At 31.6% G+C, this 17,601-nt stretch overlaps 1 protein-coding gene across 1 annotated transcript; it reads left to right on the top strand.

Annotated features, from left to right (window-relative positions):
- The first annotated feature begins 9,534 nt into the window (after window positions 1–9,534).
- On the top strand, window positions 9,535–12,777 carry LOC11429419 (cinnamoyl-CoA reductase-like SNL6). The gene is made up of 5 exons (XM_003612824.4): window positions 9,535–9,958; window positions 10,125–10,279; window positions 11,368–11,559; window positions 12,008–12,345; window positions 12,516–12,777. The coding sequence occupies exons 1-5, from the start codon at window positions 9,829–9,831 to the stop codon at window positions 12,595–12,597; spliced, it is 897 nt and encodes a 298-aa protein (XP_003612872.1). The 5' UTR covers window positions 9,535–9,828; the 3' UTR covers window positions 12,598–12,777.
- Window positions 12,778–17,601: the final 4,824 nt, after the last annotated feature.

Consider the following 17,601-nt stretch of genomic DNA (forward strand, 5'->3'; position numbering starts at 1 on the left):
CATGGGAAGAGAAATTGTTCGCGAAAGTTCACCTGAGGAGCCTGAGAAGTGTAGTCGATTGTGGTGCCATGAAGATGTAGTTGATGTATTGACCGACCATACCGTAAGAATTTCTCTACATCGTGTTTTGAATTTCTTTTATTATCTTACATGATCATTAAAGATACAGCAGCTGTGTTTGTTCTTAAAATATTTTTAACTTTTCCCATCAATTGGCTGAAAACAACTATGTTTGGTTTCATTATGTCACAAGTGCTTGTCTTTGAACATGGACTTTTTGTGTTTGGTTTCAATATCTCACAAGTGTTTCTCTTTGTACAAAGAATTTTTATGTTGTCCATTTTAAAAATCTAATCTAAATTTCCATTCATGTGGCTTCATGTAACAACTCAAGTCTTTGGTGAAGTTAGTTCATGATATAGAAGAAGAAAGAGGAACATAATAATAAAATTCACTATCCAGATTTACAAGCAAGACACAGTGATGAAGATTGGCAAGGTTTAATATCAAATTTTGGAGTTGGTGACAATGTGGAGATTTTCGTAGCTATTGGACATGGCTTGACTATTAGAGAAACAGGTGTCTATCTAGTATATGACTAGTCGAATGCTTTGGAAATTGAGCCATCAAATATGATGGAGGAAGTTGACCCGTCGACTGATAAAAAAATTGAGCCATTACATGAAGTGGAGGTGCAACCATCACCGAATGGGAAAACGGAGCCATCAGCTGAAGAGGAAGTACGACCATCACTTACTGTAAAAAATGAGCCATTACTGAAGCCAAACGGAAAAATATTCATAGGATTTGCAAAGAGAGTGGGAGAATGTTTGTGCTTGAACCAAAATTGAGATATCCACAATTTTGTATTGACCTTGTATGGGTAGCACTTGGAATAGTACTGCGAATGTGACAAATGAAAAAGCAATGTTGCCTAGAAAATTTTCTATTGCCACAAATATATCGGTTATTTGCAAAAGTAGAGTATCATTTCACTAAAAAAGGTGCACCAAAATTGCACAGTATTATTCCAATGATGTATACACTAAAACTATCAAAGAAGATAAAAGAAAACAAAATTTTTAGAGAGATACTTCTTGTGTTTGAAACGATTTTTACAGTGACGTATATACCATAAATAGTGTCAGATGCAAAGGCATGCATGCCAAATCACATTTTGTTGAAACCTCAACTTCAGTTCAAGCACAAACATTCTCTTGTTCTCTTTGCAAGTCTTGTAAAGATGTCTTTATTTGGCTTCCGAGATGGTTCCATTTTCACATTCGGCGATAGCTGCAAGTTTGCTTCAGGCGATGACTGCAAGTTATCTTCCTGTGATGGCTCCAGTTTCATGTCAAATGATGGCTCAGTTTCCATAGTTACTGCATGGCCATATATTAGATATGCAGCTGTCTGTGACCTTAACAATCAATCCACGCCCAAAAGCTACAAAAATCTCCACGCTGTCACCAGTCTCTAGATTTGATGTTAAACCCTTCCAATTTTCATCATTAAAAGACATAACCGTGTCTTGCTTGTATATCTTGATGGTGCACTTTGTGTAATTAATAATCAAGACACCAGTAAGACATTTAGCTCCCATGTTTTCAGATGTTGATGAATAAACAACGCATACGATTATTCCTTTCATGCAACAATTACTATCCTCAGGAACTTGAAAAAGTACAGAAGTTCCTTCCCCTTTATAGGCTAACCAAGAAGGATAATTTTCACCAGGAAGACAAAGGTTACTAGAACAATTAGTTGTCAATCCCAGTATCATGAGCCCCTGATTAGTTAATTATGTAATTAACTAATTATTATGCTATTAATCTGGACTTTCTGTGAGTGTCAATCAAAATCAAAATTCAAAAAGGTAAATATGTTTAAGAAATAACAGCTCGGTATAAGATGAAGATTAGGAAGCTAATTGAAAAGAAAACAGTCATAGTCTAGAAAAAGGTATGAATGAAGAAAGAAGATAGAATGTAGAAAAACTGAAAATGGCACTGATATAAGTATAAAAAATACTTCATTTCACTTCTATATCACAAGTCTAAACTTATCATTTAATATATCCACATCCTTGGGGGGTTTTTGGCTTTTAAGTAAAAAATACAAATGGAAAATTGTTCCATGTTCTCTTAATTAATAATAATAATAATAATAAAGTAAGGAGATAGAGAAAGAACCTGTGATATGTTCTTGCCAAGAGTGTCGATGACAAGTTGGAAACTCCCCATTCCAATCAAAAGTGATCTCAAAGAAAGTCTTGAGTTGGTTGAATCTCTGAGTGGCATTGAACCCAAACACTTCTAAGTTTTGAGAGACTTGTAAGTACTGATGATCGATAGCCCATATTATTACTCTTTGCATCCAAGGACACTAAAGACAATGACATGCCTCCAAATGGAGAAATATGGTGTAGGGAATTTACGGTTGGTGACATCCAAGACCAATTGAGAGAAGGAAAAACATCACGTGATAATCCTTCATATCCACACAAGGATATATATCCAATGCTTTTCAGTCTTAGTATTGAATGGGAAACTTCTTTTATAGATGTATTTTTGGCAATCAGTGTTGTCAAGGATTCCATCTGTACTATGTCTTCTTCCAACTTGCTAATCTTTGAACAACCAGAAAGTATAAGAGTTTTCAAAGTTTTCAATTGATAGATCTCCCGTGGGAGATTGGTAAGACTTGTACAGTCCTTGAAATTCAACAGAAGTAGATTCCTAAGATCTCCAATGGACTGGTATACCTCATACAAACATGGACAATTCTTGATAGTAAGTTTTTCTAGATTCGGCAATTTTGAAAAATCAGGGGAGTTTTCCAAGTATCTAGAATGACTGACATTGAGAATTTTTAGTTTATCCAATAACTTCAAGAAGATAAATGTTTCAAAGAAAAATTAGAGAGGTGGGGACAAATACTACTGCCATCAATCTTTGTGTGTGAAAAGAAAATATGATACCTTGGTTTCCTTCCACACTTGTTTCATACTGCTGTATTTTATGACAATAACAACGAGATTTCCCTGATAAAAATCATCGGGCATATAGTTGAAGGTAAATCCTTGCCAATGAATCCATCTCAGTTCTTTGGAAAGGTATTGATAGTCTCCTGTGAGAACAGCATGATCAAGTTGTAAAAGTCTTAGTTTCTTCATCTCCTTGAAAGTATCAGTACTCTAGAGAACCCTATTGGTTCTTTGCACCTTCAAAACCAATCCCTCTACAGTTTCTGTTCCCTGCAGTTGAAGGGAAAAAAGAACAGAGAAGAGTAAGGATAAACCTTCTTTGTTTGCTTTGCTAGAAAAAAATACATCAACTTGCCAAGGTGCAAGTTACACATATTTGTAATGAGCACGAGTCATGACAGAGATTCAATGTCAAAAGTGCAGCTTAAGCACGCTTATAAGAGAAGAACAATTCAGAAACAAACAGACAAAGATTCAATGATGAGAAAGCTCTTACAGTTTTATTTGTCAAAACATCGTGAACATCCTCACGATACCACAATCTACTTCATTTACCAAGCTCTTTCGTTGAACTTCCACGGACAATTTCTCCTCCCATGTCTCTAGCAAGGAAGCGAAAATGGTTTCGCTTTACACTTCTATGTTTTTGTAGGAAACAGAACCTGTAAATGACTTGGTTTTGAAGTTTGCAAAGCATTTGACTTTTCGTCAGTACTGATTCTTTAAAAAGGATGAAGAAACTGAAACTTTTACAACTTGATCATGTTGACCTCACTAGAGATTATAAGTGTCTTTCTAATGACTCGAGACGAGTCCATTGGAAAGGATTTACCTTGACTTTTATCAAAGAAATCTAGTTGTTATTGACTTAAAACTTAGTAATATTAAACAAGTTTGGAAGAAAACCAAGATATAACAAAGCACTGGCGTTTCATACCATTCGAAATCATTTCAAACACAAGTATCTCACTCAATGGCTCAATATTTGTGCTAGTTGATGGGTCAACTTCAATAGTACTTGATGGCTCAACTTCGGTAGCAATAGATTGATCATATATTAGATAAACAGCAGTTTCTTTTAGATTGTAGTTATGTACTTCACTCCCCTCTCTTCCCCTCCTAAACCTTAAATCCAAACACACTTCACTTCCTGCTTCTGATCTACTTTCGGCTCCACCTGTCAGTGTTGATGATGTTGCATTGACAGTTATCAATGGCGTCACAGATGATGAATTCTTTGGTGTTTTTACTATTGATAAGATCATGGAAGCTGCTGATAAAGTAAGGGCATAATCCATGTATATGTCTAGTGTCATACTAGTTAAAGTAGACCAAAGTCTGCAATTGCAAATAGTACAAAGTGAGTGAAAAAAATGAGGTCATTTTTTTCCTTGTTGAATCTTTAGTTTATTACTCTGCAGTATTTGGAAGTTATATTAAAATATATTAAATTAAATAACTGATATCTATATATTTTTTCTGTCATAGAAGTGTTATTATGTTTATTGTTTATGATCATGACTATACCATTCATGTGTTAAGTTCTGAAACCATCTTCATCCACTTGTGACATTTTTAGAGGGAGGATGGCGCGCCGCTTTGGGACTATGTCGAGTTGAGGACAAGGCATATCAGACGACGTCGAGAAAATGATAAGATGCAAGAAGGACGATGGTGCTGCGACTTGAGAAGGATGATGGCGCTGCGAAGCAAGGATGACAAGGACGCGAGAAGGTAGACGGAAGGGAGAATGACGGTGAACCAAAAAACCAGTGCCAGTTTTTTTTTTACATTCATCAAATTTTTTTTGTGGCATTTTCGTTCAGCAACTTGGAGAACAAGTTAGTGGGTAATGAAATAGTAATATTGTGGATGATGTGGCAAGTTTTAATTAGAGTGTGTTAAAGGGTGTGACCCAAACATTTCACTCGACCAAGTTTGTTGATCGAAGTTCCAACCATCCATTCTATTTTAGTTCCTACCATGATTGCATCAGCAGATAAGGTTACATCATTCGCAAAGTACAAATGATATAAATAAGGATCATTTGAGGATAGATTAATGGGTTTCCACAAGTGATCTTCCACTAATTTATTAATTCAAAACGAATTATTTTCATGCAGAGAACGAACAAGAGAGATATATAAGATTTAAGACTCCCTTAACAAATTCTTCTTGATGGTGAGTGAGAATTCTTTTAGAGCCTCCCCATTCCAAACCACTTCCACTTTTCAGGTTGATAAACATGCTAATGAGAGAAATGAATTTGAGGAAAATCAAAAATCATCTAAAGTAACTTTCACAAACCTCTAATCTAATTGATCATAGGCATTTTCAAAGTAAATTTTTAGGCATTTTCAAAGAAAATACTTACTTGGACACAAGTGTTTAGGCATTAAATTTAGACACGCATACATAATTAAGTAAAGGTAGAAAGAAAAAATAATTAAATAACATTTATTTTTTAAATAACGAAATAAAATGTATTTTTGTGTGTGTGCCTAAATGGTGTGCTCAAAAGCTTGTGACCATGCAAGACTTTTTCTGATCTTATACGTTATAATATTAATAATATATTTTTTATTAGTACTTTATTTTTTTTTTATTAGCAGAAATTGAACTCGATACCATGTGATTTACACCATTTACACATCATCTGCATTGATCACCTGCTCTAAACTCCACCGGTATTTTATGTTAATTTTGTTTTTTTTAAACAACCGGTATTTTATGTTTTTTTTTGTTACAAGGCTAACAAGAAGAAAAAATAGACAGAAACAAACGGAAAAAAAAAAACTAAGCGTTCCTAATTCATCAAGTGCAGCAAAGGGAGAAGGCTCTCTGGAGGTTTGGAGTGAATAGTCAAAACAACATCATTAGAAGCTTCAAGTTTGGCAAAGAAATCCGCGCACTGGTTACCTTCTCTTAATGAGTGATGAAGAGTGATGTTAATAATGAGTGCATTATACAATTATTTTATATTGATATATTAACAATAGTACTTTATTATTACTTTAATTACAATGCATAAAAAATGAAAAAAATGACACATGTATTTAATCAAATTGCACAACGATTTCATTTTACTGTGTTAATTCTTAATATACATCCACAAATATTTAGTTGGTAAAATATGATTAAATGTATCCGCATAAAGTTTTACACTATATGATTTAAAGGCAAAATAACGCCATTCGTTTTATAACTTAATTTCAATTTTCATCATTTATCTTTCTTTTTCCATTTCAATTCTTTATCTTTTCAAATGTTTACACTCTTGCTCTCAAAAAAAAAAAAAATGTTTACACTCTTATCATTTTTTACTAAAAATTGTCAAGAAAAACCCATAAACACTAAAATTTGTCAAAAAAAAAAATCCATAAATTCATATCATCTTCTTCAATAAAAATCTAGAATTTCAAAAACATCTCAAATCTTCATCTACAAAAATATCTCCGCAGTAAATACTTAATTTCACTTTGATGATTTGCATTTGTAACTTTTTTATGAAGATGTTGTGATATTTTGGGTGACCTTTTTTTAATGAATGTAAGTTTTTTATTTGGGTATTGATGATGTTGGAGATGATGAGTTGCGTTTTTATTTTTAAGATTTGATTTTTTGGTAAGATCTTGGTTTTTTTTATGAAGATGGTGATGAACATGATATAATTTTCTGTGTTTTTAGACAAATCTTATAAAAAAGGACAATAATGTCAACATTTAAAAAGACAGGATTGAAAAGGAAAAAAGAAGAAGATAAATGACAAAAATGTTAACTAAAATTAAGGTGTAATTTTACCAACTTTTAATCGCGATTATTTATCATATCGTATATTATATAATATGTGAAAAGGGAGTTTGCCACTAGTTAGCTTGCAATGTTGACCTTGCCCATAACAAGTGCATGAACGCCATCACAATTGAAAGACAAATCTTTGGAATGAGTCCAGTTTGGACCGGGTCACTGGTTTAGTGGGTTATTACTTAGCTCGTTTCTAATCTTTTCTCTTTGTTTTATTAAGCCTTCTATTGAGAGAATACAGGAAAATGGAAAATCTAACTAGAACGTTAATAAAATACGTATTTCCTAAATAAATAAAAAATACTAATCAAATAAATATTTCCTAAAAAGAAAAAGAAAGTTATCAAATACAAAGCGAAATCCTTCTCGCTTTCCTTCTTAAAATATTGTTACTTATTTAATAGAGCTCGAAGGATTCAATTAATCTTTTTTTAGGTAGTTAAACTAAACAGATTGCGTGAGAGAATTCAATTAATCTAATTTTTTTGCGTGAAAGAAAAATAAACAAACTACGATAAATAATAAAAACTTGTAAAAAAGTTTTTGCATGGTTTTTTTTTCTTCACATTTAGCACCCTTTCTTGCATTCCAAATCCAATGCCTCCACCGTGATCTTCAAAAGCAACAAAATCTAAGCTTATGCGTTGATGTGGTTTTTCTTGGATTTGAATACACTAATGTGTGAGATGAATGTCAATCAATTTAGAAGAAGAATGAGGGAATATGAATGGAGAAGTTGTAAAGTACACAATGCATTAACCCTTTATGTGGGTTATGCTAACTAATTATGGTTTACTTGACTAACAAGTAAACTATATTGATCAAGTTAATATTAAACAAACTAACTATCCAACTAATTAGATGAATTTTCATAGGATTGCTCATGAATCTACTTGCTAGTCATAGTACAAAACAAATACCGGGCCTGCTTTGGCACAAATATCTTAGAGATCTATTTAATTGTCTGAAAATAGTTAGTTGAACAGGTTCTTCATTACCTACACCTTCAATTTTGATCATTGTTTCAGTTGATGTAACTTCTCAATTAAAATTTCTTCAATATTTCAATACCATACTTCACTTGATGCATAACTAGACCCCTTTAAGTTTTCAGACATTCCATTGTTAAAAAGTACACTAGTCTCCGAAGTTCTGTCATCTCAAATTTAGACTTCATTCTCAGCTTAAATTCTTTTATTTCAGCTTTATTGCTACCAGTTACCATAAGGCCATCCACATATAAGTATATGAGCAATAAGTTGTCTTATGCACTTTCATTAAGATATACACCATGTTCAACATTGCATTTCTTTTGCCAATTCTTTTGTTACCTTATGAAACTTATACACATTTTCTTCTTTGCCTTTTATCTCAAACACTGGAGGTTGCTTCACGTGGAAAAGCCAAAATTAGGATCACCAATTAAGAGTAATATTTTGGTCTCTAGTTAAATTGAAGGTTTTCTTTAAAACAAAACAAGGATTTTATTGTTGTGTCTTTAATAATTTTTTTTTACAGTGTCAGCTAATTTATTAATGTCAATATTTTCTACATCATCAAATTGTTTTTTAAGGAATTTTTTTGGTAAAGTAGATTGTTAGAGATACTGCATTATATATGCATGACTCGATATTCGAATCTCAGACACCTCATTATTCATTTTAAGAAAAGCGAATTTCTAATTAACAAACTACTTAAAAAAAAAATTATTAATTTTTATCGATAAAAGTGGTATTAATAAATATGATCAAATAAGATTTTGATTCATGTAAAATTTCCAAATTTCGCGTTTTTGTCCTAAAAATATTTTTGCTCCATATTTTAAGTAAACTTGTGTTTATCCTTTAAAATTTTGAATTATTTCTTTCAGTCATGTTTAGTACATTATATAAATCTTATTTACAAAATTTCAATTTTTTTAACATGGTATGAATGAAATATAAAATTTTAAATTAGTTTTTTAATCATATTTAATGTTTATTACCGTTAGTGACTCAAATAAGATTATCTCAATTAGAGAGCAATAGGAGGAGGAGTACTCTCCTTTTCCCGTCCCTGCCATCGAAAATGTCTCCTCTCTCCATCTTCATTCTCCACTTTGAAAAGAGTGTTTGCTCGTTCTCATCCTAATAGTCCGGATAACCATAGTATAAAACGGTAGCATTTAGGTGACATTGTGACATTGATCAACCATAATGTCACATGTGTCTTTCTTCTTTCACTTTCACAGTACATTTTTGTTTCTTTGTACACGTGTGACATTGTGGTTGACCAATGTCACCAACCACAATGTCACTTAAGTATTATCCCGTATAAAACATAATTATATATATAAATATATATTGATTTTTTTAGGGAGACATATATATATATATATATTGATATTATATTAATAATTCATATGATAATATTCATAATTATTTCTTGTAAAAGAAACAATTTATCTTTTTGAATACGCCAACTGGTCAAAGGGGAAATCAGCAAAAGAAATAATAGACCATTTACTATATATTTTGACCAAGTACAATATTTTATTACTTAATATTGAAAACCTTTATATATATATAAAATAATAAAAAGAGTAAGAATTAGAAGGAAGGTAGCCATCAATAGGTTTGAAGCATAGAAAGTATATTAATTTATATCCTTATCAACACCCCCTCTCTCAAAAACATAAAGACTTTATCAATATTTTTCCATATTCTATCTATATACGTGGATTAAAATATTGTCAATCATAGAACAAAGAAAGACACCCTCTTTTCTCTCTCTTTCTCTTTTTTTCTTTCTATCTGTCTCTTTGCCCTTTGGTTTGGGGGTGTGCGCGTGTCCATCTATCAAACTACAACTACCTCCTTCCTACCTATCTACCCTGCACACTCTTTCAATGCGTTCACTAGCCGCCCCTAACTTTCTTTATATAATCTAACTCTAATCTTTCTTTTCTTTCTTACAACAACAAAAGACACAACAAACAAAAACCAACAATTTTCATCATTTCTCTTATATTCTTCAACTAGGAACACACACAAACGAATATGGCACCTTCTTTTGACATTACTAGTCACACTGTTTGTGTCATGGATGCTTCAGGTCAATTAGGCTTTAGCCTTGTTCAAAGACTTCTTCAAAGAGGCTATACCGTTCATGCATCCATTCAACAATATGGTACATATTATGTTATTAATTGCTTTTTTATTTTGTCAAATTCAATAAGTGGAGAATTCGTGATTCGAACTCTGATCACTGCATATCTCAATATTCTTATCAATTGAGTTAAGATCATTGGGACAATCGAACAGACCGTTGATATTGTTCTGCTTTGGTTATGCAGGAGAAAATCCATTCAATGGGATTTCAGCTGATTCTGATAAACTCAAGATTTTTCGATCAGACCCTTTTGATTATCATAGCATAATTGATGCTCTTAGAGGTTGCTCTGGATTGTTTTACTCATTTGAACCTCCCCTTGACCAACCCAATTATGATGTAAGCAAAAGCTAAAACACCCATTTTAATCTTTTTTAGTTTGTTTTTGCTCTCTATTTATCAGTTACAAATTTCAGTTAAATAATTTATTTTATATTATATTAATATTAAACATGCATTTAACACGCCCTATCTAGACTTAAACCAATGTTTATGTTACAAATTTTTATAGTTGCATTAAAAAAAATGACACTCCCTCCGGCCACTGTAATAAGTCAAAATATACATCATTAATTGAAAGAATCCAAAATATAAATTTTGACTTATAATAATGAACCGAGGGTGTACAGATTTGGATTTTGGAAATACTAGTATTCATCTTCTTGAACACGTCTTGGAATAAAAAAAATGATATTATTGATGATGTAAGAATAGTTGAAGAGTTAATGCATGAGTTTTTTTTTTGCTGTTGCTAGCTAGCTCTAGCTGTTGTGTGAGATGAAAAAGTAGAGTTCCTTAAAATTTGTATTAGTGCTTTATGAAAACAAGCAAGCAAACACCATTTATTGGTGCACGTGGTAGGCACCATTTGCCTGAGTTTCTCAATTGCTTGTTCCCTCTTAACTCTAATTTCTTCTGCTTCTGGCTTGGTGGGGGGTTCAATTCGCTTTTCGTACGCCAAGGTCATAATAATTGACAACTAAGCAAATTATTGTAATTTAGTTTGTACTATATTTGATGATTTATTTGTTAAAGTTATGTCATAGTCCTTGACCAAATATGTCTTAGTCATTTGAGCTGGTTAATTTTCTAATCACGTGTATAAGTGTATGATTATTATATCAACATTATCTATAAAATTATTAGCAATTATCTATTAAAATGTTACCAATCAATCATGATGGAAATTTTGATATTTGCACGCAATTTGGAACACATGCAATGCAATGATCCAAATTTTGTGTCAATCATAGCATTATTGTGATTAATTTAAAGAGTTGCTACAAAAACATATGCAAATATTTTATACAGAAATTTTTTTTTATATGTAAATTAGCATTCTCATGTCAGAATCTTTTGTAAGTTCATCCCATGTAGAAGTATTTGTATTACTGTTTTCTAATGATGATAACATGTGTCGGTAATAGGAATATATGGCTGACGTGGAAGTTAGAGCAGCACACAACGTGCTTGAAGCTTGTGCTCAAACAGAAACAATAGACAAAGTTGTGTTCACATCCTCAGCAACTGCTGTGGTTTGGAGGGAAGATCGTAAAACCATAGAACCTGATTTGGATGAAATACATTGGAGTGATGTTAATTTCTGTCGCAAATTCAAGGTATATAACAGTACTATACTTTAAACATTGTGTTTGGACTTGTCCATCAGTCCAAAACTTATAATTTCAATCATTAAATTGGTGATTGAGTGTGTGTCGTATAGTCAAATACATCTGGATCATTCAATAAGAGATAAGATTATCTAAATTTCAGTGTTTGAAATTTAGATTGTCTCATCTTTTGATCAGATGATTTTGATGCGACTGATTGCATGCAGTTATAAAACTGTGATTTCGATTGTCCGATCAGATTAGATGATTCTAATGTTGTTGACTGCATGCAGTCATAAAATTGTTTTGAATCATTTAATCTTTTGATCGGACAATTTAACATGACTGACTGCATGCGGTCATAGATTGTGACTACACAACTGACAACTATGAAAATAGATTGATTACCAATTGAATAGAAAAAGTGAATAATTGATTGAACTGTACAAACAAACAGTTATGGCATGGGATGTCAAAGACACTAGCAGAGAAAACAGCGTTTGCCTTAGCAATGGACAGAGGAGTGAACATGGTATCAATCAATGCAGGACTATTGATGACACATGATCTCTCCATTAAACACCCTTACTTGAGAGGAGCTGCTGAAATGTACGAGGATGGTGTCTTTGTGACCGTTGATTTAGGATTTTTGGTGGATACTCATATCTGTGTCTACGAGGATGTCTCATCGTACGGTCGTTATTTATGCTTTAATCACATTATTAATACTCAAGACGACGCCGTTCAGCTTGCACATAAGTTAACACCTACCGCATCTTCTTCCTTACCACAAAGGTATGAATAAATTCTTATATGGTCAAACATTTTAACTTATAAAGATGTTCAAATAAGGTTGTTTTATGGTCAAACATTTAACTCATTCTTTTAGTTTTAAGGTTGTTTTATTTGATTTTGACTATGTAGAGAAATAATTCAACTAAAGTTTTTTTTTTAATCTTGTGCAGTGATGACTATGGAAAGAGTTACATTGAACAGAAAATAAGCAACAAGAAGTTGAACAAATTGATGGTGGACTTTGAGGCTTAACTTCAATGGTTAAGTAGTGATCTTTTTGGACAGTTATTAGAGCAATAACCTTTAGTTGTTTTTCTTGGGGAAATCATTCATATGTACAATGTTACAAAAATTGTGTATGTATGCCCACATGTTATATACAACAAATTTAATGTTCTTTTAATTAATTATAATTTAATTATTTATTTATAATCGAGAAATTCAAAATAATTGTCTAGTTTTCAATTTTAGCCGTTGTTTACTTTTCCATAAGGAGGGATGAGGTTTTTTTTTTTTTTTTTGAGCAAAAGGGATGAGGTTCTTCTTCTTATTTTTATTTTTTTGACAAAATAAAGTGGGATGAAGTAAATCCCCCAAAACACACAAACATCACCTCCATCTAAATTGTATTTGTTTGTGACAAAAATTGATCATACTTCTTTCACTATCATGTTTGTCTATTCGTGATAGGATCATGAAAGTTAGAATAACGAATCTTCTCGTTTATTTTAGACGGGATCATTTAAACATATTCTATTGATTTGTTTGTTAGTATTGTTATTGTGTAGTTGATGTATTTATCTTTCTATGTGTATGCATCAACCTATATAAGCATTGTATTGTTCCTTTAAAATGGAATGAAGAAAAATGAATGAAAACGTTATTTTATTTTATCTTCTTCTCTTTTAGCTTAGAACTCTAGTTTCTTGTAGTTTTATTTACTAAGATAAAATAAAATTACATTTTCTTCGTTCCTTTCTAAGGGGATAATACAATGCATATATAGATTGATGCATAAACATCGTAAGATAAATACATCAACCACACAATAGTGATACTATCAAACAAACTAATAGAACATGTTTAAAAGATCTCTTTCTAGAATATGTTTAAAACATTCCCTTCTGGGATAAACTAGTATGATCTGTTTTTCCACGTTTCTCTACTGTACTTGATTGTATCATCAAATATTTTTGGCAAAGTTCATATTTTATTAGAATTTTACTAATTTTTTAATTGATAATTTAAATAATATTATAAAAAAGATGAAACAAAAAATAAAAGGCTTAATTGCACTTTTGGCCCCCTATCTTTTTAAAAGTTGCGATTTTGTCCCCTAATTAATTAAAATACAAAACAACACCCTATGTATTGGATCTTTGGCAGTTTTGGCCCCCAAGATCACTTTTGACTTAGTCTTCGCTGACGTGGCACCCACAATGGTCGACACGTGGCACCTCACTTAAGGGATATGGGTGCCACGTCACCGAAGACTAAGTCAAAAGTGGCCTTAGGGGCCAAAACTGCCAAAGATCCAATACATAGGGGGCTGTTTTGTATTTTAATTAGTTAGGGGGTCAAAATCACAACTTTTGAAAAGATAGAGGGCCAAAAGTGCAATTAAGCCAAAATAAAAATAAACGGTAAAAATGGAAAAAAAAAAATCAGCTTAAATAGATATGTTTCTTTTATATAATTATGGAATGGATTGTTTTTACTTGACATATATTGTTATAGAAATAGATTGTTTTTACCTGACAAACAAAAGATAATAGATTTTTTATTAGCTTCACCTAATTATTTAACAAATCAAAAGACATCAACTATTTTGTTACCCTAGAGTTTTGATGGGTATGATACTCAATATCCATTTATAATAATAGGAAAGCAAGCTACAAAATTACATAAAGCAAATACTTATAGGAAAAAACATAATCTAAAGTAAATCCTTAAAAAAAAGTATGATATATTTATTTTAATTTTTTTAATAGTAATTGACGCAAAACTCTTTTCAAACCGAATTTTAAGATCCCAGTATATTATTATTTTTTTAATTTTTTTGTTGTGGTGGTCGAGGTTCGAACCCCAGACCTTGCATATTTTATGCATTGTCCATACCAATTGAGCAAACTCACGAGGACTAAAAATGTTTACTTTAACCTTTACTTTAATATACCAAGTTATCACCCTTAATTCTTCAAGTAAATAACTTTTTTAAGAAAATGTAATCATTTTGTCAAAACAGAAAAAGAAAAATTTAATCAAACTTATTTAAGGATAACTTACATATTTGGTTCTTTAAGTTATTTCTACATTTCAATTGGATCACTTAATTTTTTTCCTTTCAATTTTTGATATTTTAAGTTACAAACATCAGACATTTTAGGTTTTAGCCCATTTTTCGTATTTTAAGTTATACACCTTAGTCACATTGATATATTTTTTTTCTTTCTTTTTTCAGTTTTCACATTTGAGTCAGTCAAATATTTATTATACTGCCTTCTTATTTCTTAATCACTAAGAACATAAATGTCACGTAGGAAATAGTTGACAACTCAAATAAGGAAATACAATGCACCCGCACCTTTTCAATGTTTAATTAACAACATTCCCGGTTTGGAGTAAGGCAATACGCGTAGTTTTTTTTTTTATGACATGTTGGTTTATAGCCCTTCTTGGAAAACACACACACACACACATGTTCATTAGTTATTTGCAAGATTACTTGGGACATAAGGTGTCTAGAACAGGGGACATATGGATGGAGGGAAGTTTCAAGCTATCCTTAGAATGGCCTTGTACTGTAAACATTAAATAGTTAATAGCTATATATGGATGAAGGGAAGGGTTTCTTTATAATCTTAGCTCTTGGTTTAAGGCTTTTCCATTGGCAAAATTCTGGTATAATATTACCATATGATAGTCTTGGAAAGACACCATTCATGGCACTATATGGAAGAGAGCCTCCAGCTCTTATAAGGCAACCATGCACAACTAATGATCTTGAGGTGATAAGGGATCAACTTGCAAATAGAGATGGATTATTAGCTAAATTGAAGCAAAATTTGGCAAGGGAACAACAGGAGATGACACATCAAGCAGAAAAAAGTAGACATGAGGTGATTTTAAAAATTGGTGACGAGGTTTCGGTCAAACTACAACTTTATTGGAAAAATTATGCGGCTTTGAGAAAGAATAAAAATAGTCTATTATGCACGTTAGGGCATCATTGTTTAAAGAAACAAAATAGTTAACTTCTGAATATAAAATGATGTAATTGTTAGTTTGACAAGTATTTCACTTAAGAAAATGATTTTTGCTACAAAAAAAAACTTAAGAAAAGGATTTATTTTTATAAATTATTTAAACAATGCATTTACGATACTTGTTAACATGACCTGTTATATCTTCACTTTGAATAATGTTAATTGAAGACTCTTGAACCGACATAAATAAAATCTCCCTAGTGAAGGAAATTTTTGAGGAAATATTGCAGAGATTTAACAATTTACAAAGTGAAGATTAATAGTCAAAATACCTGCATTATTCCTCAAAAAATTCTAATAGAGAAAATCTTATTCAAAATTAGGGCTGTGAAAAGGGTGGAGATGGGGAGTACTTCTCCGCTCCTCCCCCCACAATCTAAAATGCTCTAAATCCATATCTCTATTTCCCATCTTAGGAAGTATTCTCTCCCCGTCTTTGTGAATCTCCGCAATTCTAGCGGGATGCCATCAACATTAAAAGAAAATATCAACTACTATTAGTGTCATAATACTCACACTAATAGTAGTAAAAAAGATAAAGTTTAACCGTTTAACCAATAAAAAAAGAAAGACATTAGTGTCGGTATTATGACAACAATATCACATATACACCTATAAAAAAGTTATTATTTGAATAGTGTTTGAGGATGGAATCCATATGGAGCAGTGTAAAAATCGAAGTAATGATATTTGAACAACCATTTTGGTACAACTTTTGGGACAACCTTGTTGTTCTCTCTTCTCATTGGTCAAAAACAATGGAGAGATAAAAAGGAAGAAAAAAGATAAGAAGATAATGTAAATATATACAAAAATTATACAAAAATGATTATACAAATATCATTTTTCAAAAATCGCATCCCCTATCCCAAACATCCGTGGGAGGGACTTTCTTCCCCGTCCCCATTCTCCGTTTATAGGGTCCAAACTAAATAGTTCTTACGAAGATCCCCACCTACATATACAAATTGACTAACAAAAGTGGTTTAGCTGGACTATAAATTCAAGTAGGTGGGGAGAGAGAAGAGCAATGAGAGCGTTAAGAGTTGACTAGTTTATTTTGGAATAAAGAAATGAAGCATAATGAAAGCTAAGTCTATGGTTACATTGCCACATAACTGCATATATTTAATACAGATTGATACATTAGAACATATAAAGACTTACAACTGTTTTTGTCTTTTGAATATGATAAAGAAATGGTTTTGAGAACAGACCCCATTTATTAATTGAGAAAAATAGCGGAAGCACTTGCTTGTTCAGATGGAATTGTGCCAGCAACTTGCTCTAGACGTTGATAGATAGGCTACCTATCCAGGGCCATGGTGGACAATGCAAGGCCAACAAGGTCATAACTATAGTCTATAGGACCCAAAATATTTTCAAAATTTTACTACTGCTATATATGTATGGAAATATAATATAAATATAATTAGTTCAACATTAAGTCTTACTCGAGTAAAAAACTACCGTTACTTAAGTATGAGAAAAGTATTAGGAGAAGAAATTAGCAGTTGGATTGAACGTTCTACGAATCTTCAAACATATTTTAAATGATAGGTGCAGAGATATTTGATATGTTGGTGTGGATGCTTAAACTTAAAATTGTCCACTTCTTCATATTTAAGTTGTGTCATTCTCGCATTAGACTATTTGATCAAAATATAATTATATAAAAGTATTAGTATCTTTTTCCAATTCATTTATTGTTTTTATATGAAATTATTGATAATACTCACGGTATTTTTATTTTTGAAAGAAATACTCACGGTATTTTGTTATCAATGAAATAAGTTTTTAAAATAAAAATTACTTAAATTTAATATCAATAAAGTTACAAGATAGATGGAATAGATCGACAAGCCATATGATCAATTGAGAATGAAATGTTTAGAATTGTTTGATTATAAGACTCCGATAAACGTTTTCGTAGAAGCTAAAGGATTTTTACTTTGGTGTATCATGTTTTGATGATAAAATAGATTTTAGA

This window comes from Medicago truncatula, chromosome 5 (assembly GCF_003473485.1).
Source record: "Medicago truncatula cultivar Jemalong A17 chromosome 5, MtrunA17r5.0-ANR, whole genome shotgun sequence".
In the NCBI taxonomy this organism is placed as follows: Eukaryota; Viridiplantae; Streptophyta; class Magnoliopsida; order Fabales; family Fabaceae; genus Medicago; species Medicago truncatula.

Bases quoted from the DNA above. Each gene is read 5' to 3' on its own strand.
- LOC11429419 (XM_003612824.4), top strand. From the start codon at position 9,829: ATGGCACCTTCTTTTGACATTACTAGTCACACTGTTTGTGTCATGGAT. The intron at 10,280-11,367 runs GTAAGCAAAAGC...TGTCGGTAATAG, and splicing joins TTGACCAACCCAATTATGAT to GAATATATGGCTGACGTGGA. The intron at 12,346-12,515 runs GTATGAATAAAT...AATCTTGTGCAG, and splicing joins TCTTCTTCCTTACCACAAAG to TGATGACTATGGAAAGAGTT.